Raw genomic sequence first — 24,342 nt, forward strand, 5'->3', positions numbered from 1 at the left:
GCAACACGCTAGAGCGGCGCTAACAGGGCTTGTTTAAAAAAAAAAACATACCGGTAAAAATCACTGAGACACGGCAGGAACATGCTAGCATAGTGCTAACGCTAGTAGACCACTAACAGGGCAAGTTAAAAAAAAATAATAAAAAACACCGGTAAAAACCAGTGAGACACGACAGCAACATGCTAGCGCAGCGCTAACAGGGCCGGTTAAAAAAAAACATACTGGTAAAAATCACTGAGACACGACAGCAACATGATAGCATAGTGCTAACGCTAGTAGACCACTAACAGGGCAAGTTAAAAAAATAATAATAATGAAAAATACCGGTAAAAATCAGTGAGACACGACAGCAACGTGCTAGCGCAGCGCTAACAGGGCCATTAAAAAAAAAAAAAAAACACACACACCCACACTGGTAAAAGTCACTTCCTCGGCACATGTATTCCACCGGTGTCACGCTTACCTTTTCCGCTCGAGTGCCCCCTTGCGGCCATTGGGGGAAAATGCACAAATTAGCCGCGTCACCGCATAAGCCGCAGGGTTGAAAGAGTGTGGGGGGGAGGGGGGGGGAAGTTGCGGCTTATAGGCCGGAAATTACAGCAAATATTTAAGATACAGTATTTTATTTAAATACTGTTCATTGAAAATGAATACACGTCAGAGTATCTTATTTTGTCGAACAAAAAGAGTGGCTCTCTTATTACGCGGTGTTGCCGTATTCTGCAAATCTTCAACAATACAATCCTCTCTTGTGTCCTGCAGCGGAGGAAGAGATCTCGTTCCCGCCCACGTACCGCTACGAGCGCGGATCGAGGGACACGTATGTTTGGCAAAAGCAGAAAGCCACTGGAGTGGGTTTAGAAACGACACGTTCCTGCCAACGCTTACTCTTTTGAAGCGTTTGCCGCAAGTGGCGATGATGACGACGCCGTGTGTTCTGTCTTGTCCAGATGAGGACGAACGTTCCATCCTGGTGTGATCGGATCCTGTGGAAGTCTTACCCAGAAACACACATCGTTTGCAACTCCTACGGTAACACAACACAAAATAATCTCATGATAGTTTCGGCTTCATTTTTCATCTTTTTGGGGTTTTTTTTTTTTTTTTTTTTAAATCCGCCTGACAGTGCCGTTTTGAATGATTCTCTCCTTTTAGGGTGCACTGACGATATTGTGACTAGTGACCACTCCCCGGTGTTTGGCACATTTGAGGTGGGCGTGACGTCGCAGTTTGTCTCCAAGAAAGGTAACAAATGGAGGAAACGTCATGAATATTATCATCAAGTTGTCAATAATCACTCACTATATGCACCGTAATTTCCGCCCGACAGCGCGCGCCCGATTATAAGCCTCACCCAGTACATTTGGAAAGGAAATACCATTTGGTACATACATAAGCCGCACCTGTGTATAAGCCGCAAGTACCCACGTTGAAACGGACGGTACACAGAAAGAGTTTTCAAAGTTTTCATACCTAACTTAAAAAAAAAACATACCAGTAAAAAAAAAAAAAAAAAAACAAGCCGCGGTAGCAACACAGTCGGACAGCAAAATCCGGGCCGGTTAAAAAAAAAAACATACTGAAAAATCACTGAGACGCGGGTGTAACGGCGCTAACGCTAGCGTGGTGCTAACAGGGCCAGTTAAAAAAAAAAACAACATACTGGTAAAAATCACTGAGACACGGCAGTAACACAGCAGCAACGGGCTAGCGTAGCTGGCGTAGGGCCAGTAAAAAAAAAAAAAAAAGGCATACCGGTAAAAGTCACTTCCTCGGTACATATATTCCACCGGTTACCTTTTACCTTTTCCGCTTGCGGCCTTTAGAAAAAAATTAATTAGCCGTATCCCCGCATTTCAACCATGCGAAATAGGCCGGAAACTACGGTAATGTAGTTCCGATCTTACGTGTCAGAATGCCTGGAGTTTATTTTGGTTGGAGATTCATTTTTGTGTCCTGTGTGGGATTTCGAAAACGTGCAATGTGATGTAAAGCATTCATACGGCTACTTTCTGCATCCGTTCACAACTAACCAACCGCTTCATTGCGGGTTTTTGGTCTCAGGGTTGCCCAAATCTTCCGAGCAGGCTTACATTGAATTTGAGAGCATCGAGGCCATCGTGAAGACCGCCAGCAGAACCAAGTTCTTCATCGAATTTTACTCCACGTGTTTGGAAGGTGAGACCAAGCCGTCTGACTTCCTTCCACACAAACGTTCATCTCCCACAAATTGTGCGACTTCCACCTGCCACGGGCGTCGAAGACTCCAACCGAGTACTTGTAATGGAACTGGGTCTCTTTGTTCTTTTTCATGCCTCTACACCCCCCTCCCTAATTCCAGGCAGTCAGTATACCTTAACAGCTAGCATCCGTTTTGTCCCGATTTGCTCCCGCCTCCGCCTGTCCTTTCTCGTCTCACTTTTGGATTAAAATTCCATCGAAATATCACCCGACTTTTCTCCCCTCTCTCGTTCGCCACCCCCCTTTGCCTTTGTCGCCTCTCCCGAACCCCCCCCCCCCCCGTCCCCCTACACCTCCCCCTTCCCCGCCGTGCGTTTCTCTCGCTGTCCCTCTTCTGTAGAGTTCAAGAAGAGTTACGAGAACGACAGCCAGAGTAGCGATAATGTGAACTTCCTCCGCGTGGGCTGGTCCAGCAAGCAGCTGACGACGCTCAAACCTCTCCTGTCGGAGATCGAATACCTTCAGGACCAGCACCTGCTCCTCACTGTGAAATCCGTGGACGGATATGAATCTTACGGTATCCGCAAAGTGTCCGCGAAGAAGTAGTCGCTCGTTTCTTTTTGCTCGCGTGTTATATAATATTCGGCCTCGTGCGTTTGTGTCACCGCCAGGAGAGTGCGTCTTGGCGCTGAAGTCGATGATCGGCAGCACGGCGCAGCAGTTCCACACTTACCTGTCTCATCGCGGAGAGGAAACGGGAAACATCAGGGGCTCCATGAGGGTCCGAGTCCCTTCGGAAAGGATGGGAACCAGGGAAAGACTCTATGGTATTTGTACTTCTATATATTCAACTTGTGTGAATCGACAATTGTAGAAACCATGACCTACAAGTGAAAACTTCAGGCAGACTCTCGTTCAAGCGCATCCAAGCTTTTGATCGGACCTCTAAAATCTGTAAAAACACAGACACACCGACCCGAATTTCTGGACTATAAACCGCGACTTTTTTTCACACGCTTTCAACCCTGCATGTTATGCGGGTAATTTGTGCATTTTTTTTGAACGGCCGCAAGGGGGCACTCCAGCAGAAAGGGTAAGAGTGAGACCGGTGGAATATATGTGCCGAGGAAGTGACTTTTACCGGTATGGTTTTTTTTTTGTTTGTTTTTTTTTTACCGGCCTTGTTAACGCTGTGCTAGCGTCAGCGCTGTTATAGCGTATTCCTGCTGTGTTACTGCCACGTCTCAGTGATTTTTACCGGTATGTTTTTTTTTTTTACCGACCTTGTTAGCGCTGTGCTAGCGTTAGCGCCGTTATAGCCTATTCCTGCTGTGTTACTGCCGCGTCTCAGTGATTTTTACCGGTATGTTTTTTTCAACCGGCCCTGTTAGCGCTGTGCTAGCGTGTTGCTGCTGTTATTGCCGCGTCACAGGCACTGTTTGGAAAGAAAAGCTAAGGTATATTATTAATATTTTGAAAACTCTTCCTGTGTACCTCATGTTTCAATATTGGCACATGCGGCTTTTAATCTAGTGCGGCTTATGTACATACAAAATGTTTTTTTCAAAATCAGGTGGGCTCTGTAGTCCGGAAATTACGGTAATTTTTTTCGGATTCAATTTCAGAGTGGATCAGTGTGGACAAGGATGAAGCCGGCGTACCTAAAGGGAAATCAACTCTCTCTTCCAGAGTGGGCCACGAATATGTGAAGTTAGTACATCCATGGCATTGGGATTTATGAATAATGTCATGAGGGTGTAGTAACGGGGAAGCAACAAATGTCACGACGTGGCGGCCTTCGATTAAATTTGTCTGACATTGTTACTCCGTGCTGTTCTGCAGGCCTCCTGTGGTTCGTAAACAAGTTGGAGAGCTGGGCAAGGTCAGTGAAGAGCTCGAGAAGAACTGCAAGGAGGACACCGCGGCAAGGTGCGTGCGCTCCGAAAATGACGCACGTTGACGTCTTTCCGTCATTAATTGAATTCATTTCTGAGTCGCTCACCAAATAAACTTGCATTTTAAAAGCAACCTCAGCAGAACATGAGCGAACCACGGATATTAATAAGACGAGAAACGGTTGCCGATTTATTTTTGCGAACGTGTTGTTGTTCACTTAGCCGAACTGCGCCGGCATGCGTGCGCCGGATCAGTGTCCCTCTGGGTAATTTGCATCAAGGCCAGCGCAAAAACTGCTCCGTATGTATGTACGCCAGTTGCCTTATTACTGACTTCGCCGTAGAATCTGCGACAGGCCAGGCGTACTCTAGTTGCGTGTCGTGCTAGTAATGTTCTGCGTTCATCGTTTTTTTTTTTTCATGTGTCATCACCGACACCCTTCTCTTGTGGTGGTAAAACGATAAACGAGCAGCTGTTCTCTTCTTGTTTGTGTTCAGGCCGAAGCAGGATTCGTCCGACGCCGATCAGTCTGTGGGCAAGAACAGCTACAATAACCCCGCCTACTACATTTTGGAAGGCGTTCCCAATCAGTCGGCCGCCGCTTTGTCCTCCGAGCTTCTCCCGTCCCCCGCGGCCACCGCCCCCCCGGCTACCAAGCCCCCGCCTCCCGTCGCGGTAGCTCGGACCAAACCCCCGTGCGCCCCCGTTGGACCTTCTCACCCCCGCAGGACCGTGACGGGCCACACGGTGCGCGCCGTCACTGAGGAGGGCTCCTCAGAGGACGACGGAGGAACTTGTGTAGGGGGGGCCGCTGTGGGGAGCACACTGAATCTGCCCCCTCCGGACTTCCCACCCCCTCCTCTCCCCAAGGGGGCCATGGAGATGGCCGCGGACGCGCCTTTCCTGAAGCCCCGCTCGCTCCACCCGGATCTCGCCGAGGTCAAGATCCCCGCGGCGGGTCCCGGTCCCCCGTTGGGCCTCGGGGAGAGCTTCAGGCGAGGAGGCGGCGCCGTCGGCGGAGGGGTGCTGGACGACCAGTCCTGTTCCGTGCTGCAGATGGCGAAGACGCTGAGCGAGACGGAGTTTCCAGGGCAGCCCCCGCGCGCTCCCTCCGCGCCGCCTCCCCTCCGGGGGCAGGCCGCGGGTTTGGGTCTGGACGCCTGCCGCACCTTCCCACCCAGAAACGCCATCGCGGAAAGTATCGCTGAGGATCTTCCCGAAGAGGTGAGAAGCTTCCCGGCGGATCGACGTGCACGATCGGGAATGCGGTCATTCCGTTTGGCCTCACTCAAGATGGATTCGGTTCAGGAGACACTTCTTCTTTTCCTTTCGGCTTGTCCCGATTAGGGGTCGGGGTCGCCACAGCCTCTGGCTATCTCGTGCATCTTCCTTTCGAACACCCGCCGTCCTCATGTCCTCCCTCACGACGTCCATCAACCTTTTCTTTGGTCTTCCTCTCCCTCTCTCCTCCTTGGTAGCTCCATCCTTACCATCCTCCGACCAATTTCCTCACTTTCTGTCCAAACCGGCAGAATGGTTACCCCGATTCAAACCAAAGGGTTCATATTTTTTATTAACTACGAGAGGCAGTCAAAAACTGATGAGCCCACTTTATTTTATTATTATTTATTTATAGGTTTTTATATATAAATATTTATTTAATATTTTATTTATTATATTTTTCCCGACTATTTCTTTAAATTTTGAAAAGTTTTGTTTCAACCCGTCCTCTTCCTGTCAGCCATTTTGGAGATTCGAACTCCATGGTGGGAGTCTCTAACATATCCATCCATCCATCCATTTTCTGAGCCGCTTATCCTCATGAGGGTCGTGGGAGTGCTGGAACCTATCCCAGCTGTGAACGGGCCGGAGGCGGAGTGAACTCTGAACTCGTCGCCAGCCAATCGCAGGGCACTTCGAGACAAACAGCCACACCCACAATCACACCTTAGGGCAATTTTTAATGTGTCCAATTTATGTCGCATGTTTTTGGGATGTGGGAGGAAACTGGAGTGCCCACCCAGAGAAAACCCACCGCAGGCACGGGGAAAACATGCAAAGTCCACACAGGGCGGGTCTGGGATCGAACCCGGGACCTCAGAACCGTGAGGCCAACGCTTTACCATCTGATCCACCGAGCCTCTCCATCCTTAATATATACGTCAAATATATTTCTATATTTAAGTGACTCTCTAAGAGTGTCAATTTCATTTAAAAAAAAAAAAAAAAGCTTTTTTTTTTTTCATCCAAGTGCCCAGAAAAGGTCACGCCGACCGCTACTTGTGTTTGACCCAGTTTTGTATCCGCTTTGTCCATATTTGGCTACGACCGCTCCCCCTTTTCCTCTGATTGGTTGCCTCTATGTCCAAGGCCCACCTGTGAAAACATAAATTTGTTTATGTTGGCAGAACTGGCTCACAATTGGAAAGAAAAGGGCGAGATCTTTTGTCAGCTACGTAGCTCGAGAAATTGTGCGACGTGGTTTCAAACCTCTCGGCAGAAAAACATCCGGACTTCGAAAATGCACGGACGATTTAAAATTGAACTCGTACATCTCAAATACTGCAAAAAAAAAAATCCTTTTCATGTGAATTCCATCCTAATCTTGCCAAGATGTGAGTTGTTTAATTTGGCATTTTCCACTTTTAGGCACTTTGGGGCAGCAGCAGCTCGTCCTTGTCCGTGGGGGACTCCTCGGTGGGGGAGTGGCTGCAGAGGCTGGGACTCGAGAGGTACGAGCAGGGCCTCTTGCACAACGGCTGGGACGACCTGGAATTCCTCAGGTACGCGCTTCTACATTATCTTTTCGGATACATACAGTATGTGCTTATTAATGCACAGTTGATTGAAAGCGGTTTGGCGGTCTGGTTGTACACGAAAAGGGGGAAAAAAAACTTCTCCTCTTCCTGTCCTGCATTTATCTGCCAGTGACATCACTGAAGAGGACCTGGAGGAGGCAGGCGTATTCGACCCCGCTCACAAGTGTATCCTGCTGGAGAGCCTCAGGCAGCAACAGAAAGTCTAGCAAAACGGGCCCGAGGACGTTCGGGACGTGTCAGCGGAACGTTTCAAATCCAACGTGCCTTCTCCGGGACCGTGCACCCCCCCCCCACCCCCCCACCCCCACCACCTTTTTTTTTTTTAACTCTTGACTCGCCGGCAGCATCCCTTTTTCAAAACATTCTTCGTAGACGAGGGGTCATCCGAAGGTCATCGGATCCCGCAGCGATACCGAAGGATCTCGTTGTCGCGAGAAGCAAATAACACGATCGCCGGAGAGGAATCTCCCGGGCCGTTCTAACTTCGGACTTGAAACTCGGGGCGTCCCGCGCCAGCGTCTCGACATCCGAGCCTCGTCCGGCCTCTCCTCCGCTCTCGACGACGAAGCGGGCCGCCTCTCGGGTGTTTCCCCACCGGTGGTCGCGACCTGAAACCTGACGCGGGAGGAAGTCTACCCGGTTGAATGTCAAGCCACAGAGAGGCAAACAAAGCGGGGCAGCCCGCTTTGGGGGCGTCAAAGGACCGAGAAAGTGACGTGGACTGAAATCACACCTTTTCGCTTTGGACTTCAGTTTCAGTGTTTTGAATATATTTATAGCTGTTCTCGTGAGGGTAAAGGGAAAACGGCGCAAACCAGTACCGAAAAAGCGACGCGTGCACACGTCGGCCGTTCGTCTGCGACGCACGCGTCTCGTCGTCGTTGCGCTTTGTTGCGACGTCGCCGGTCGCACAAATGCTTGAAAAGGGACGGCACCGGGCAGCCGCTTGACGTTTTCAATTTCACCGTGACGGCGTGACCGCAGGTTTCACGCTCTTCATTAACGTCACATTTTTGTAGCCGATTGCTAAAAAAAAAAAAAAAAAAAAAAGCCGTTTAAGATGTACAGGAATCGACTGTCGTGTTGCGACACGGGGAACTGCTGGTCGCCCACATTTCAAACGGAATCTTTTCAAAGCCGGCGAGGACCACAAAGGAGGTCTAAAAAGTCAGCGGGAAAGGAAATTTCTGTGGCTTTGGTGATTGGACCACTAGATGGCGCTGCTACACCGTTAAGCCTTGCACAGCTCCTGACTAGAAAAGTGATGACAAGTCAGTTTTGACCTCACTCAGTGTTAGAAATAATAAATAATTCAGAGTTATGTTTCCTGGTCAAGGTAATTTCACGAGTTCTTGATCTAGTTCCGGTTCTCAAGGCCGTTGTAGTGTTCCGGGCGGGCTTATATCGTCACACGTGGATTAGAATTAACCTCATGCTGCAATTTGTGTGGCCTGCCAAACTGCTCCGGATGTTAAATGTTGTCGTGTGTTAGCGTCGCCGTTTCGCACGCTGTACGTCCACATCGGATTGATCTCGTCTTGTCGTGAAAAGGAAAAAAAAAAAAAATAGTTTGACACATTCACCTGTCGTGTGCGCGTTGACATCCCGTCTTGTTCTTTTCTGAGTCTCATAGTTGTGTTAACTTAATGCCAATTGTGTAGCCACCTCATTTTGTTTTTCAATTAAAGATGTAACATGTTTCCTTACCATCCGTTTTCTTTGCCGCTTATCCTCACGAGGCTCGCGGGGAGCGCCGCAGCCTATCCCAGCTGTCAAGAGGGAGGAGGCGGGGTACACCCTGAACCGGTCGCCAGCCAATCGCAGGGCACACGGAGATAAACAGCCGCACTCACAATCACACCTACGGGCAATTTAGGGTGCCCCAATTCATGTTGCATCCTGCCATTTGGCCAGCACTCACCCGAGAACATGCAAACTCCGCACAGGCGGGGCCGGTATCAAACCCAGATCCTCAGAACTGTGAGGCCAACACACCGCCCTCTTCTGTCATCATTGAAGCAAAAAAAAAAAAAGAGTAAAATGACGCCATGGATGTGACAACGGACATGTCAGACTCACACAAATGAGCACGTCATTGAAGGCATCGTGTAGTGCTTCCATAAATGTGATTTATTAGAATAATCATTAGTGCTATAAGGTCCCGTTCGCCGGATTTCCTACGAGACAGAAATCAATCTGGAAAGCAACGTCGTGGGGGGGCCTAACCGACTCCTATCTCGCTATTATTTTATAGTACTAATTACAGGATTTTTACACTCACAAAATACTCTGAGGAATTTCAAAGAAAGGATTCCTTGGTAACACATTTAAAAAATAATAATAATAATAATAAATACATTTTTCCGTAGCTATCGAAGAGGATTGCAACCAAAGTATAAAGAGATGAAGCAGTCTCTGGAAAGGAAGAGCTTTCTTTTTTTTTTTTTTTTTTTTTTTTAATATTATGGAGCATATACAACACGCAGCAGAACCTTTCATATTTCAGAACATTATTTTTTGCCATCCTTATTTCTTTTTCAGGGGCAAAAAATGGACCCGGAACACGTGGAAAGTTCCTTCGAAGTGACCTGGAGAATCTTCCCAAAAAATTCCCAAGCAGGTAAATTAAAATCTCCGCCGGTCTGCAGGAAAGGTTTGCGAAAAATCAAATCAAATCAAATGAAATAAAATTTAAATAAAGTAAAATAACCTGCGGTGGATGCAAAGTGGCCTTGAGATGTTTGTTTTCTTCCTTCCTGCTCGTGAACAAAGCGGCGACTGTTTGGTGCGACAAAGCCTGAAAGCACCCAAGGGGGGGGGGGGGGGGGGAATCACGGCCCGGGATCACGGCCCGGGTTTGTTACAGTCTAGGGAAGAAGGGGTGAATTTTTTTAAAAATTGGATTTCGGGGGCTTCCTCTTCCTTGTGCTGGAGCTCTGTTTTGTGAGGAAGTTCGAAACTGAATGGAGTTCTGGACTGGAAGCGGACCGCCGTGCTCGCGAGGTCTGTGTGGAAAAGACTGGATCGTTCTCTGAACATGACGGACTGCATATTTTCAGGGGAGTCAGATTAGCGCCTAGTTTTTGTTTCTCTCTCTTTCTTCGTTCGTTCCACCTGCGCTCCCTTCAGAACAGGTTCGTCTTGACGGCGGCGTTGGGTTTTCTGTGGAAGGAGGACAGGACTCCGGCAAAAGGCCCCGTCATACTGTCCGCCGGCTGCCAGGCCTTCAGGATCTCCTGAGTCTGGGCGTCTGGCTGGGCCACGGCCGGGTTGCTGGGCCCCAGGCCGGACCAGCTGGCCGCCTTCAGCCCCTGCAGGACCGGAGAGGCGGAGGCGTTGACGTAGCCGCCGTTGGCCGGGGCCGGGCTGGGGCTCAGGCTGGACGGGCTGCCCAGGTTCCCGTTTTGCGAGCCCGGCAGCGAGGCCGTGCTGTCCGGCGTGGGGCTGCAGGTGGACTCCTTGGAGTCGTCGTCGTCCGACGAAGGTCTGGTCTCGCCGGCTTTCTTCCCTCCGGCGCCGGAGCCGCTGGCGGTGCCCCCCGTGCCGGAGCCGTTGGCTTTGGCGTTGGCGGCGCGCTCCTGCTTGCGGAACTTGGCGCGCCGGTTCTGAAACCAAACCTGGTACACACACACACACACACACACACACACCACCGATTTAGATCGAGGTCACCTCGTTCACGGAAAGCGGACCTCGGACGACCTCTGACCTGGACTCTGGCTTCCGTCAGGTCGATCTTCAGAGCCAGCTCCTCCCGGGTGTAAATGTCCGGGTAGTGGGTCTCGGCGAAGACCCGCTCCAGTTCCTTCAGCTGGGAGCTAGTGAAGGTGGTCCGGATGCGCCTCTGCTTGCGTTTCTCGTTCAGGCCCGAAGGGTCCGAGAAGAACTTGTAAGGGACTACAGCGTATGGGGGGGGGGGGCAGAAATGTTTTATTCAAAGGGAACGTTTTTGGAACGTCGACTAGAGATGTTCTACTTAAGGGAAAGAAAAAAAAAAACCCAAATAGAGTAAATCCGTTTTATTTTTATGACGTTTGTAGTTTTTCCGCTACAATGTGTCTATAATTTTTATATGCATACATTTATCGAGCCAAAATATGTACAATAATGTAAAGCAATGGTATTACTTTAAACGGGCTGTTTATCTTACTATTTCACCTAAAAAAAAAATCATATTTATTTTAATCCCACCAACGATGCAAACAATTTCTAATCAATCAAGTCTCGTTTTAGCCTTAATGGAGGATTTTAAATCATAAACAAAGTCCTCAAATATGTTCAAAATTCCAATTTCCGTTGATATATGTATAAAATCAAGGCCTAATCCGGAAAATATATTCTAGATTTTATTCGAATAAAAATTAGAATGAAGGTATTAGTATTGATGTGAGGGGAAAAAAAAACCTGTTATTTCCAATAGAATATTAACAGGGCTAAGATGGTAAAAATCTGTCATTGAAAAAAAAATGACATTTTTTTCGAAAAGTTTGGTCGATTTCATCCCCTCAGCGCGTACCTGACGAGTAGGGCGTGGGCTGGTGGTCGCGCAGGGCCCCCAGCGTGCAGCTGGCCGAGCTGAGCGGGGCGCAGGCCGGGTTGGAGAAGGGCCCGCTGCGGATCGGGTTGTACTGGAAGGAGCCGGCCTGGCTGCACGAGCTGAAGTCCGCGTAGGCCGAAGCTTCCATGGCGGCCATGCACGAGTCGTAGGAGTTGAGGTAGGAGTAATCCATTTTGTACATGGAGCTCAGCCGGTGGCGGCACCGGGGGTCTCGGGTGGAGACACTTGCTTCGTCTTTTCTTTCTTTCTCTCTCTCTTTTTTTTTTTTAATTTTTTTTTTTGGGGGGGGGGTGTGTTTTCTTGTTGTTTTGCTGCAGTGCGAGAGTCGTTCCGGTATCTCCGCGCACGTCGTCTCCCCCAAAAGCGCGCAGCAAATGTCACTTCTTTCTTTTCTTCTTTTTTAAAATGTTGTTTTTCCTCGTTTCTTCTTCTTCTTCTCTTTATTATTATTATTATTATTATTTTCTTTTCAAATAGAATCCAAGCCCTTTGAGCGTCTTCTCCTTGCGACGTCCGCACTGGCTCTCGCCGCGTGTGACGGCGCCGCCGCTCGCTGCCGGTTTATAATAAAGTTGACCGAGCGGCGCACAATGGCGAGGCGGTGGTCTCGTTTCCATGACAATGCATGCCCCGCCCACTGGCCCCCACCCACCACCCTAACACCGCGCTGGCCAGCTGCAGCCCCCCCCCCCCACATCCACCGCCATGCACCCATTATCGGACACCTCTTAATTGCGCTTAATTGCGTTTCTGACAATCTGAAAACATCATGTTTGGACTCCATTATCGGAAGATTATTTTTTTTACTTCAATATGAAATCATTTTTTTCCCTCTCCAAAGCCGCTGAACGATGCGCAGCAATACACACACCAATGCACACGATCTTGACACCGAATGGTAAATGGCGCATTTAAAAGGATATTAATACAGTATTCCGTTTTAATTGAGACAATTATTATTGCTTTTTTCGTTATTTTGACTCACAAAGTAGGCGACCAAAATGTTAGAAACCGCCAGTGATGAAGTACAGTCATGCAAACTGCAAATATAATTAATACACGCGTGTATGAATCAAAACTGCGCGGTGAAGTATTACATTTGTAAATTAATATTGGAAACCTCTCTGTATACACTGAAAATGATTTTAATTTTCGATTGAAAACGCGTCGTGTATTGTTTCTTTATTTTCGATGGAAACCGGAGAAATTACTTCCGTTTGCCGCACGTAATCCGGTTAAGAAATTCATTTCTTGTTTGTTTTTTCCCCCTCATCGTGCAATCACCACCCACCTAGGACTACCTCGGCAAATCGAATTTAACAGTAGTATCACAATTAAAATAATGATAATAAATATGTGATGGAACTCTTTATCTGCGCGCCTTCTATTACGCAAATGAAGCCGTGCGCAAAAAAAATAATAAAACAAAACAAAACAAAACAACAACAAAAAAAAAAAAAATTTTTTTTTTTTTCCCACAAAGTAGTTTTCTCGGGCGTGCGCCTCGGCCGCAGCTCCTGGAGGTCTTTACGCGGCGGGCAAGACCCGCATGTGACGGTGATTGGTCGGATTAAAAGCTTTGATTCGATTCCGATCACTTTTACGCGCGCGTCACGAGATTGCGCGTCACTTTGATGGATGGGCCGACACTGACACGCGCACAGAAAGAGAGAGAGAGCGAGAGAGAGAGAGAGAAAAAGAAAGAGAAAAGGAGAGAGATGAGAGAGAGAGAGAGAGAGAGAGAGAGAGAGAGAGCGCCGGCCGTAAACGCATTGACGCCCCGTAAATTGCTCCAAGTTTATTGTTCGATGTCATAAAATGTGATAAGTCATAACCCACAGCGGGCGCGCACGCGCCCGTGCACGGGCACGCGCCTAAGTGGTGAAAATCAAGTGCGACGTTTTACAGCCGCGTTGCGTAAATGAGGATTTAATGCGTTATGATTTATTGATGTGGTTAAGGTGCGTGTTCAATGCGTCGTTACGGGTGCTGCTTTGCAATTCTTTGCCATTTTCTTTTTTGTTTTCATGTAGAATAAAAAAATATATATATCTTGTATTTAAACGTTTGTGCGGTCAGCGTGAAAATATACAATTTCATTAATATCATTCTTGCAGAGGTTTCGCTCTCTATTCAGTTTTAATGTTTCATTGCTTTTATATAACAGAAGCAGAAATGTGCATTTGTATATTTATTAAACGTGTGACCCCCCCCCCCCAAAAAAAAGAAAATCGAACTGAATACATCCCGAATCGAATTAATTTTGTTCACCTGCCAGCCCTAAAGCGCAACAACAAGATTGCCTTATTTAAGAATAACGATTTCAAGAATGCATTTTTATTATGACAAATATATATTAGATAACGAATATTTACCCGTCTCGCCGCGGGAGTTTTAGTGTAAAAAAAAAAAAAATAAAAAAAAAATAAAAAAAATGCTTGACTCGACATTGCACGGAATGAATGAACATTATAGCAATCGCATCGATTGATTGGATCGCGTGCAATCTCCACTAATATTCTTTGTTGCATGCGATTATCATTTTTTTTTTTTTTTTGGGGGGGGGGGGTGTCGCGATGTAAAATGAGTTCGAGCCCAGGAGGAGGCCGTCCTGGGGGGTTCAAAGGTGAGTTGACCGAGAAACTTAAAACAGTTTCCAAGTTAAACTGCACCCAAAAAAAAAAAAAAAAAAAAACCAGAAGCGAAGAAACCCCCCCCCCCACACCCCTCCCAAAAAAAAAGAGTTTAATCCCTTCAAAGCATGGAAGGTCTCTTCCCTTTCCACTAATCCGCCCTCCTTTTTTTTTTTCCTTCCCTCCCTCCGCCGAGGTTTTAACTTTGGACTTTTACATTCATGGGCCCGCTTGACGGAAACAGTAACGCGGATCTTTTTTCATTCATGACGTCTGAGTCAACACGGTGGGGGGGTCAGAGAGGGGTGGGGTGGGGCACAATGGTCCCCTGTAGGCAACCGAGGGCCCCTGAGAGCGACCACGCAGGGATCACAGGCCCCATCGGGGTGGGGTCGCCGGCCCGTATTACGCAATCCTCCGCAATCCCACTCATGACATTTTAGTTTGTCTCTTTCTGTAAATATTGTTGTAATTTGATGATTTTCTTAAAAAAAAAAAATGTTGAGCATACTCGTGCATGAGCTGTATGTGAAATAAAAGGAGGACCAGAAAGAAGCTTTGCGTGAGGTTAAGTCCCTTTATTTCTTCTTCTTTTTTTTTTTTTTTTTTTTTTTCTGAAGGCAAAGTGAAGCTGTCAGTCATGCCGCCAGCAGCGCCGTCCATCCATCCATCACGGAAGCACAAAGAACCAACACGCGGTGACGGAACAACACGAGCCGACAACAAGGTTGCAAGATGTCGCCCCGCCTGCACGCGCCTGATGGATGGCCTACTTTTCAAGCCAACGTTATTCTGTGAGCAAATAATCACGCCACGGGCACCATTTATGACATATTTCCGCATATGAGCCATCAAAACTGCTTGTATGTGATGGGAGAACTTGTCGCAGTATCCCATTATTATTATTATTATTATTATTTTTCAAAACAGTGGTTCAGATGGTAAAGCGTTGGCCTCACAGTTCTGAGGTCCAGGGTTCAATCCCGAACCCCGCCTGTGTGGAGTTTGCATGTTCTTCCAAAAACACGCCACATTAATTGGACACTCTAAATTGCCCCTAGAGCTAATTTTAAGTGCGTTTTTTTTTTTTTGCCCCGCCTCTTGCCCGTTGACAGCCGGGATTGGCTCCAGCACTCCCCGCGACCCTTGTGAGGATAAGCCGCCAAAAAAAAATGGATGGATGCATGGATAGAGACCGATTGCATTGTGGAATATAAATAGATTTCCTTTCACACAAACGCAAGATTGGTGACTCAATATTCACAATCGACTGTTTTAATGGTTGCCTATAATAATATCACAATATTTTTTTTATTGCTATGGCGTGTATAGGAAATGTTTTTCATGCAAATATTCAATATGTTTAAGACTTGCTTTCTTTCTTGTCGTAAGTACGGGTGCGTAAATCGAGGACCCCTGTCTGTGGGTACAAAAGAAACCGCAGCGCGTGTCACGAGCATGCGTGGAAAATCCACGCAAAAGTCAACCAGCGCGGCGTTGAAGTGGACCCAGCACTTGGCGCGTCATTTGACGGCTCAGCTGGATGGATGGGAGGAGAGGGGCGGGGGGCGGGTACCCCCCCCCCCCACGCTCCCAATTCCCGCAACGCATCGTGACGCTGTCGAAGCGGCGAGTGTTGCGTTCAAGTGCTGATGTGCAACCCTCAGCAATCTGCAAAATCCCAACACCGACAATGGGGCGGGGTGGGGGGGGGGTGAAAATTACGTCACTTTCCCCACATTTCAATGACTGGCCACCGACGTAGATGATCAAGTGAAATATTTTTGTCCCCCCCCCCACTGTAATATACCTAATACATAAATTACAGTACATGAGCAGCCAAAGAAGGGAAACGAGACAACGCAGCAGAGAACAACCCGACGATACGAGCACGAGAAAAATATGGACTAGCGTTCCAATAATTGCTTCCTAAAACAATATTAATAACGCATAACATAATACGTACATAATGTCAAGGCTACTCTAATGTTTTCCTGTTTGGATAACGGAATACAATACAGCATAATGTTCAAGACAATATCGACGATAACTAACAGTAATGACATAACAGGAGCAACAATAGCAATATTTTTAATCTTAATATTACAATACTAATTGGTCATGATGATCATGCCGATAATTATATCGATCTGACATTCTAGTACTCGCAATGATGGGAGACATGGCGAAATTGTTGAATACACACAAGATGGACATCCATCCATCCATTTACTTAGCTGCTTATCCTCACAAGTGCCGGAGCCTACGCCAGCTATCAACGGGCAGGAGGCGGGGCACACCCTGAACTGGTCGCCAGCCAATCGCAGGGCACACGGACTCGGAATCACACCAAGGGACAATTTAGAGTGTCCAATTAATGTTGCATGTTTTTGGGGATGTGGGAGGAAACCGCAGTGCTCACCCGGAGAAAACCCACGCAGGCACCGGGGAGAACATGCAAACTCCACACAGGCGGGTCCGGGATCGAACCCGGGACCTCAGAACTGTGTGAGGCCAACGCTTTACAAGCTGACACACCGTGCAACCCCCAAGATGGACATAATTTACAATAATTGCAAATTTGCCATCGCAACGACAAAGGCCGACCCACTTGACAAAATTATATACATAAATATATATTAAAAAAAGTGTTTAAAAATCATTCGGAAAGAGACAGAAAAAGGCATATTTGACGTGTTCCTACACCGAAGGATTATTAGTGATACAAATTAGTGAGCACAAAAAAAACCCCAAACAAACAAATGTAATATTTCACATTCGTCTCCTGCAGGCCGCGGATGGGGGCACGCGGGACTCGCAGAGAGGCACGTCACTGGAAAAAAAAAAAAGCTTTTGAAGATTGAAAATAATAATAATAATAAGAGGAACAAGGTCCCTGGAGAGCAGCGGGGAGCGCGCGCGCGCGGACGCGGATGACGACTCCGACTCCGATGAGGATGAGGAGGCGCACGCAGTGGTTCTCCAAACAAGCTAATTCGATCTGCAGCTCTGGCCCCTCCGCTCTCAAAGCAGGCCCAGCGGCGAGCTGTGCAAACTTAATTCAATTAAGTGCCGCTAAACTAATTAGGCCGCAATCTGCCACGCGAGCTGTCCCCGAGCAAGGTTCGAATTAGGCGCGATGGATTTTTGTGTGTGTCTTTTTTGAAACAAAGAATGAATGACAGACTGGTGGCTTTTCCTTTATTTGCCTTTTATGCTAATTTCAGCCCGCACCCCCTTTTTGGGCGTGTCACGTGACCGCCCAGACCCGCAAAGCTGACGTCCTCGGCAAGGCAAAACCGAGACCTTTTGACTCCCGCCAGCGCAACTTCGGACGAGAATCAAGTCAAAGCTGAAACGGAAGAAATGAGCGGCGGCGTGTTTATCAATCGCCTTTTTGTGTCTTTTTTTTTTTTTGCGGGCTGCAAATTCTGCGTTAAGAGCGAAGACACGAATGATAAGGTGGAGGGATCGAGGCCATCGTTCATCCGCCGCCTTCGCACGCGTTGACCCTCCGCTGTAATTAATAAAACAAAATTCAATAATGAAGATTTGCCTCTGAGCATTGTTCTAATTTTTTTTCCTGGTTTTAGTTCATTTTAGCACCTTGTTTCCATTTCGGTGTCTACTATCCACAGTGTGACACAGTGCGTAAAGGGCGAGAGCTCGTCACGCTTGAGTCGCTTCCGCCCAACAACCCAAAACACAAAGATTGACTTCTCCTCCTCCATCTTGTCCCCCCCCCCCCCCCCACAGCACCTTGAACTCGCCTCCTCCGTATGTCCCGGCGGCAGAAGGTGGATCCGAGCGAGTGAGTTCACGAGGGAGCTTACGAGCATGATGGAGAGCCAGGTTTCTGTTTCTCTGTAATCTAATCAGAGAAATGGCAGCAGTCAGAAATAGCCTGCCAAACACACTAAGAGCCCCCCCCCCCTTCCCCCCTGTTCGAGTTGCCTTCATCCTTGGGGAGGATGAACGATGCGCATGTATGCGCGCACCTTAAAACCCAAAGTGCAAAACCCGATCCACCGGCTACTTAAGACAACGAGGTACGTCTGTTGCTTACACTTTGGCAGCCATCTTTCATAGCGTCACTGCCGCGGAGGCGAATCTATGATCGCACAAGCTGTACAAAATGTTCTCATATCAAAATCAATTCAAAATGTTGTGATGAATAATACTTCATGAGGACAGAAAATGAATTGCTGGATATTGTAATTTCCGATTGCGTCATTGCACGTCAGTTTCAATTTTACTGCCGCAGCATGAACTAACAATTAATTTGTGTAAATTCTGAGTGATCCAAATCATGCTCATACGCAAATGTCACCTCGAGGCAGCGACTTTTTTTTGTTGGCGTTTCTCTTGTACATTCAAAAATAACCTGCACAATTATGCTACTGTGATAAAGAACATAACAATAAAGTTGTACAGCGATGCCTCGGCTCTGTTCCAGAAAATGGTTCGAGAAGTGATTTGTTCGAAAACCAAATCGATGTTTCCCATTACAATGAATGGAAAACTAAATAATGCGTTCCAAGCCTAAAGAAATATGCTTTTAAAAGCATTTTTTAAGATTTTCCTGATGATAAACTGCATAGTGGAAATACATATATATTTTAAACACTTTATATAATAAAATAATTTCAGAAATATATTTATTTTTTGCTTAGAATGTATGCTTTAGTAGTAGATTGGGGGTTAACGCGGTAGTCCTTGATAAGAAGAAAAACAAAAGTCACTACTGGGACACGTCTGTGTACAGAGGCCGCGTTATACACAAGAACTAAAGTGCGCTGGTTGCACCGCGCGCGTGATGTTATTTCCGTGATTTTTTTTTCAGGGGGCGTTCAAATTGACAATAACATGACGCGTCGTGGGTCAGCTGGTCTGGCCGCGCACAATATGTTATTTCCGGGTTTTGTCGGGGGCATTCGAGTACCGATTATCGTTCGAAAATTAAGCAAAAAATAAATAAAAATAAGACAAAATTAAAAAAAAAAAAAAAAAAAAAATGAGAACTGAGGCTTTACTGTATCTATTTTATGAGAATGAAGTCAAATGTACATAAAAAAATAATTTTGTAATAAAGTCCAAAAATATTGAAAAAAAACCTAATTAATAAATAATAATTTTTGAAGTCCCAAGACGAAAGGCTGAAATATTGCAACTCATTTTGTAGGAAAACCACAAAATTAGCATTTTTAAAAAATTATATTTTACAGTAATCAAACTACATGACATTTATTTATGTTGCAGTTTCAGAGTGGTCACGACTCAAAAGTCCAAAAAAGTCAATTGCAAGACAAAATGGATGACAACAGATCCTGAACTCGGTGTTGTTTTTGGGGGGTCCGGAGACTGAATGAATCCACCCCCCCCCCATCCCCATTCCCCAAATTCCTCCCCACGAAGACGACGACATTCCCGCAGGCTGTCAGCGACGTTCGCTACACACCCGAATTCCAAAGAAATTCTCCTGTCACGTCATCTCGCGAGGTGGGCGCAGCGTCATTGTCGCACGCGTCAATCAAGACACACAAAACAAAAAACGGGCGGAATGGACTTTTTATTTCCATCGTGGGTTTTGGCGCACGCGCCGACACGACAGACATCACACCGCGCTCGTCCAAACGATCCCGATCCGTCCGTTCAATCCCGCGACGGCGACGTAACGACTCACGATTAGCGTGCATAATGAGGAGCGGTTCACATTTTATAATGTAATAATTCAAGTGGATTGAGTGACGCCATTTTATGCTCGCTTGTGGAAGTGAACGACAAACAGCCAAAGCAGCTTTGCTTTAAAATAAAATACAAAAAAAAAAAATACATCTTTCACAGCAGATCACTCATCATCATAACATTTAAATAACATCCATCATTCACATTTTTTAATGGCTCCTACGACCTCGTCTATGACTGCAAACAAACACATGTGACAAATAGAATCTTGTCAATATTTTATACATATTTTAATCACTGTGCTTTAACAGCAGTGTGCTACCTAATAATTTACATGAATGACAAGTTGGCATTGAATCTATATCTATATATCTATACACTACTTGTACCTCCCTCTTTTTTTTCATAGTACAGCGGTACCTTGACTCACGAGTTCGTTTTCCGTGACTAAACTCGCCGCTTCAATTATTTGTAATTGATTTTCCCCATTGAAGTGTCATTAAGTTCCCATCGTAGATGTGTTTTTAATAAACACAAAAACAAAAAAAAAAAAAAAAACACTGTATTGTATGGAAACACCCGGTTAGCACGGCGCTAGCGTTAGCACGGCGCTAGTGTTAGCGCGACGTTAGCGTTAGCACGGCGCTAGCATTAGCACAGCGCTAGCGTTGGCGCGGCACTAGCGTTAGCGCGAGGGCGCTAGCATTAAACTCTTTCTGTGCACTGTCTGTAAATATCTCGTGTTTCAATGTGGGCACTTTGGGCTACCAGATGGTATTTCCTTTACAAATGTACTCGACGAGGCTTATAACCGCGTGCTTTGTAGGCCGGGAATTACGGTCGTACTGTAAAACAATACACTGTATATACAGTATTGACATGGCTCAGCATCTCGGTGAGTGCGTGGAAATACAATTGTGACCGATCGTCACATCTGGGATATTGTAACGTCGGGGGATTGGTGGGGGGAGGGGGGGGGTGTGTGTGGACCCTCCCAATTTGGGGGAACTTGTAAGTCACAATAGCGCTGTACATGTGCAGTGAAAGTTGGGAGGCAGTGACGTGCAGTGACGTGAGGTACTTGGATCGCTCAAAGACATTCCCGACCGTTAGTGTTGCGGGCTGAGCGGGGGGCGGATGTCCAGCGTCCTGGCCGAGCTGTCGTCCCCGACCACCTCCAGGCGAAGGCCGGGCGGGTTCCGCTCCTCGCGGCCCTCCGAATGGACGGAGAGGCGCAGCGTGCAGCCCTTGGGCAGCAGCTCCTGCTCGTAGGCCGCCGCCAGCTGGTTGACCACGCGGCGCTCCACCTAAAATGACCGACAAAAGGCGCCGCCCGTTGTTGCAGGTCGCGCGGTCAAAGTTACCGACAAGCATACGATTCGACAGAGCAGTTTTGGAACGTTGACGACGTGCTATGCAAGAGCTGCTTCATTTTATCTGACATGTAACAATATTTTGCATTGTACGACACATTACAGCAAATGATATTTTAGGAGAATAAAGTTGCAACTGCCTATAAACATTCGAAAATAGATATTGTAATGAAAATTATATATAACATTATTTCACTCGACATCCCAGTGGCGGCCATATCGCCTGCAACATCATCAGCAGACGTGGCACTGGGAGACGAAAAGATTTTTACGACGCCCCTTCTGACCCGGAAGAAGAAGAGAACAGCGAGCGGGCAAATATAACCTTATCGTTTCGAGATATATTTAGATGATATGCGGATCACTTCTAACTAAAAACAGACTCCCTGACGGTAGGAACGACAGTATGTAGCAGACTCAGCCGCGAGCGACGAAAACGCCGTAAAGTGGCCCGGCGACGAGCCACCGAGAAGAAGGATTACGTACCCCCCCAAACTATTCTTTTTTTTTTTTTTTTTTTTAATAGCTCTACACACACCTTCCTGCCGTTTGGAACCCACGAAGCTCTCGTCCTTTGCACCCGTGCAATTCATTTTTCACGACGAAGCGGGTCTTTTGGAAAAGAGTGAATCCGTCCTCCAGAGTGTTTCGAACAATACGCAGCAATGCAACGAGCCGGCGTTTTGGCTAACACGAAGGTACAGCTAGCAACCACCTTCCCGCAGGTAAAACCGGCATAAACGCACAAACCCGCCTGAGTGTGCGTCTGTTAATAACGTCACTTCCTGCTTCTTCTCCAAAACAAAACCCTCGAGAGGATTTTCATGGCGGGAGTGACAAAAAAGCCAAATACGTCAAAATCATCTTGCGTGGTGAAAAAAGGGATGGCTCCGTTCCCACCGCCATTTTTAAAAAAAATTAAAAACATACTAAAAATCATGCTCTTGGTGTCAGTTGGACTTTAACACGAACTTCACCACTGCGAGGCAGATGTGCAGACCACTAGGACAATGCGCGAACCAAAGCAGAAATGAACCTCCGATGACGCAACTGGTACTTTTTGTCACAGAACCTTCGTTCGAGTCCTCGACCCGACCATAAATTGAAGTGAATGTACATTTAATAATAATAATAATGTAAATGGGTACCTCGTGCTTAATGGAGCGCGCGCCGTAATGCAGGTTGTACCCGCCCGCCAGGAGGTCCAGGACGGGCCGATCCCACTGGAGCGTGATGTCGTGGCGCTGCTTGGCCTGGGGACGGCGCACACAAGCAGAAACAAAATGGCGACCTTCGACAAAGCGCGGTCCGAAAAGGACGACAAATGCAAAAGCGGCGATAAGATAAATGTCCAGCGGCATTTCTGATGCCTCTAATTGACACTTCCCTAATGCGTTTTTAATCAAACGCTAATCAATAGTAATGATCAGCGCTGCTGCCCTTTTAGCTGCTCGTGCTAAACACGCCGCTCGATGAAGGAGCCGCTGAGACGTAAGCAACCAACATGGAGGCAAATATTTGGGCCGTCGGACACATCATAAAGAGTTGAATGATATTCATAATCTAATGTCTGCCTTTCCATAACATTTTTCATTGACGCTGTCAGATATTAATTTCACAGTATAGCCTTCTTTGTGTTGGTACTTGTGTTGTTTTATTATGCGTGTGTATTGTCCATCGGGATACCGGTTGTAATAGTATTAAATATTGATAAAGACTGCATATGTTAAACACTCTAATCAGATCATAACATAGCACTGATTATATTGACCCCACAAGTGTGTTTGTGTGTGTGTAAAAGTGAAAGTGCAGCACCTGGCGGGTGACGTTGACCCCCGCGGGAGGATATTTACGCCCGTTTGCGTGCACGACGAAACAAGCGCCGAACGTCAACGGTGGTCAAAGTTCATTGAAAGTGATAAACGGGACAGCCTATTTGGAGACGAGCTACAAATAAACAACAGCATGTACTTTATACTGCAAGTGCAAAATGCTTACACGTGAAAGTCGTTTACGTACACCTATTTGGCTTTGTTTCCTAAATTACCGTAATTCCCGGCCTACAGAGCGGACCTGGCTATTAGCCTCACCCAGTACATTTGGAAAGGAAATACCGTTTGGTACATACTTACGCCGGAACCGTGTAAAAGCCGCAAGTGCCCAAATTGAAACACGGGATATTTTCAAAGAAAGACGGCACACAAAGAGTTTAACGCTAGCACTAACGCTAGTGCCACGCTAAAGCTAGTGCTAACGCTAACAGGGTCGATTAAAATAAAACTGGTAAATATCACTGAGACATGCCAGTAACACAGCAGCAACACGCTAGCGCAGTGCTAATAGGTCCGGTAAAAGTCACTTCCTCGGTACATATATTCCACCGGTGTCATTCGTACGTTTCCCGGTCGAGTGCCCCCTTGCGGCCATTAGAAAAAATACACAAGTTAGCCGCATCACGGCATAAAGCGCAGGGTTCAAAGAGTGTGAAAAAAGTGGCGGCTTGTAGGCCGGAAATTACGGTACTATATTACATTAAAGGATAATTTTTCCGAATGTAATGTACAAAGAAGGACGGTACGCAGAGAGTTTAATGCTAGCGCCACTGCGCTAGCGCTGTGCTAACAAGGCTGGTTAAAGAAAAAAAAAACATACTGGTAAAAATCACTGAGACACAGCAGTAACATGCTAGCGCAGAGCTAACAGGGCCAAACCGGTAAAAGTCACTTCCTCTGCGCATATATTCCACCAGTCTCACTCTTACGTTTTCCGCTCGAGTGCCCCCTGGCGGCCGTTAGAAAAAAAAAAAAAAATGCACACAAACACCCGCATCACCGCATAAACCGCAGGGTTGAAAGCGTGTGAAAAAAGTCGCAGCTTACAGGCCGGAAATTACGGTACGATAAATCAATTATTGACTGAGATAAATTAATAAATCAAGCATGACGTCATAAAAAGGCAACTTCTTTTTTGGGGGGGGGGGGGGGTGGCAGTCACTGTGATTTGACATTATCGAAAGACGTCGCTTATTTTGTGTAGTCTTGACCAATGTTCCCTCTAAGCTGCGCAACTGCGCAATTGCGCACTTGTCGCTCTCTCTCTTAGCGCACATGAAATCCAATCCAGCACAGTAGCACACCGTCTATAACAAATGCTGCTCCTCAGCCTACTTCTACTTCCTATATTACCTGACACCGCCC

The 24,342-nt window shown here is 46.8% G+C and overlaps 3 protein-coding genes and 1 long non-coding RNA gene across 8 annotated transcripts in view; 2 read left to right on the top strand and 2 right to left on the bottom strand.

Moving 5' to 3' along the window:
* inppl1a (inositol polyphosphate phosphatase-like 1a) overlaps window positions 1–10,159 on the top strand; it is a 30,660-nt gene extending 20,501 nt beyond the window's left edge. The window contains exons 17-28 of one of the 3 annotated variants that reach the window (XM_061828492.1): window positions 763–851; window positions 951–1,032; window positions 1,156–1,245; window positions 2,065–2,178; window positions 2,582–2,758; window positions 2,853–3,008; window positions 3,807–3,891; window positions 4,024–4,110; window positions 4,575–5,301; window positions 6,727–6,860; window positions 9,438–9,516; window positions 10,026–10,159. In XM_061828492.1, the coding sequence (XP_061684476.1) occupies window positions 763–851; window positions 951–1,032; window positions 1,156–1,245; window positions 2,065–2,178; window positions 2,582–2,758; window positions 2,853–3,008; window positions 3,807–3,891; window positions 4,024–4,110; window positions 4,575–5,301; window positions 6,727–6,860; window positions 9,438–9,483 (1,787 nt within the window). In that variant the 3' untranslated portion in view covers window positions 9,484–9,516; window positions 10,026–10,159. Of the gene's footprint in view, window positions 1–762; window positions 852–950; window positions 1,033–1,155; window positions 1,246–2,064; window positions 2,179–2,581; window positions 2,759–2,852; window positions 3,009–3,806; window positions 3,892–4,023; window positions 4,111–4,574; window positions 5,302–6,726; window positions 6,861–7,005; window positions 8,604–9,437; window positions 9,517–10,025 lie in introns of those variants that run through there. The other 2 variants (XM_061828493.1, XM_061828491.1) reach the window with 2 other exon arrangements.
* Window positions 9,523–12,086, bottom strand: phox2a (paired like homeobox 2A). Its single transcript, XM_061828552.1, has 3 exons — window positions 11,413–12,086; window positions 10,606–10,793; window positions 9,523–10,513 (listed from the first exon to the last, which is right to left on the bottom strand). Exons 1-3 carry the CDS (start codon window positions 11,633–11,635, stop codon window positions 10,022–10,024), a joined length of 903 nt encoding a protein of 300 aa, XP_061684536.1. The 5' UTR covers window positions 11,636–12,086; the 3' UTR covers window positions 9,523–10,021.
* On the top strand, window positions 10,376–17,833 carry LOC133505368 (uncharacterized). 2 transcript variants are annotated; one of them, XR_009796229.1, is made up of 5 exons: window positions 10,400–10,516; window positions 10,627–10,785; window positions 11,406–11,611; window positions 14,708–14,881; window positions 17,315–17,833. It is a non-coding gene; the product is annotated as an uncharacterized LOC133505368 (long non-coding RNA). The 2 variants fall into 2 exon arrangements; XR_009796228.1 differs by lacking the exon at window positions 10,627–10,785 and having other exon boundaries at window positions 10,376–10,516.
* A 1,810-nt stretch (window positions 17,834–19,643) lies between these two features.
* The window catches only part of clpb (ClpB family mitochondrial disaggregase), a 45,267-nt gene continuing 40,568 nt past the window's right edge, over window positions 19,644–24,342 (bottom strand). Inside the window, exons 15-16 of one of the 2 annotated variants that reach the window (XM_061828507.1) lie at window positions 22,294–22,398; window positions 19,644–21,079 (exon numbers count right to left, since the gene is read on the bottom strand). In XM_061828507.1, coding sequence (XP_061684491.1) covers window positions 20,882–21,079; window positions 22,294–22,398 — 303 coding nt within the window. In that variant the 3' untranslated portion in view covers window positions 19,644–20,881. Of the gene's footprint in view, window positions 21,080–22,293; window positions 22,399–24,342 lie in introns of those variants that run through there. The other variant, XR_009796223.1, reaches the window with a different exon arrangement.

Source organism: Syngnathoides biaculeatus, chromosome 8 (genome assembly GCF_019802595.1).
Source record: "Syngnathoides biaculeatus isolate LvHL_M chromosome 8, ASM1980259v1, whole genome shotgun sequence".
Classification (NCBI taxonomy): Eukaryota; Metazoa; Chordata; class Actinopteri; order Syngnathiformes; family Syngnathidae; genus Syngnathoides; species Syngnathoides biaculeatus.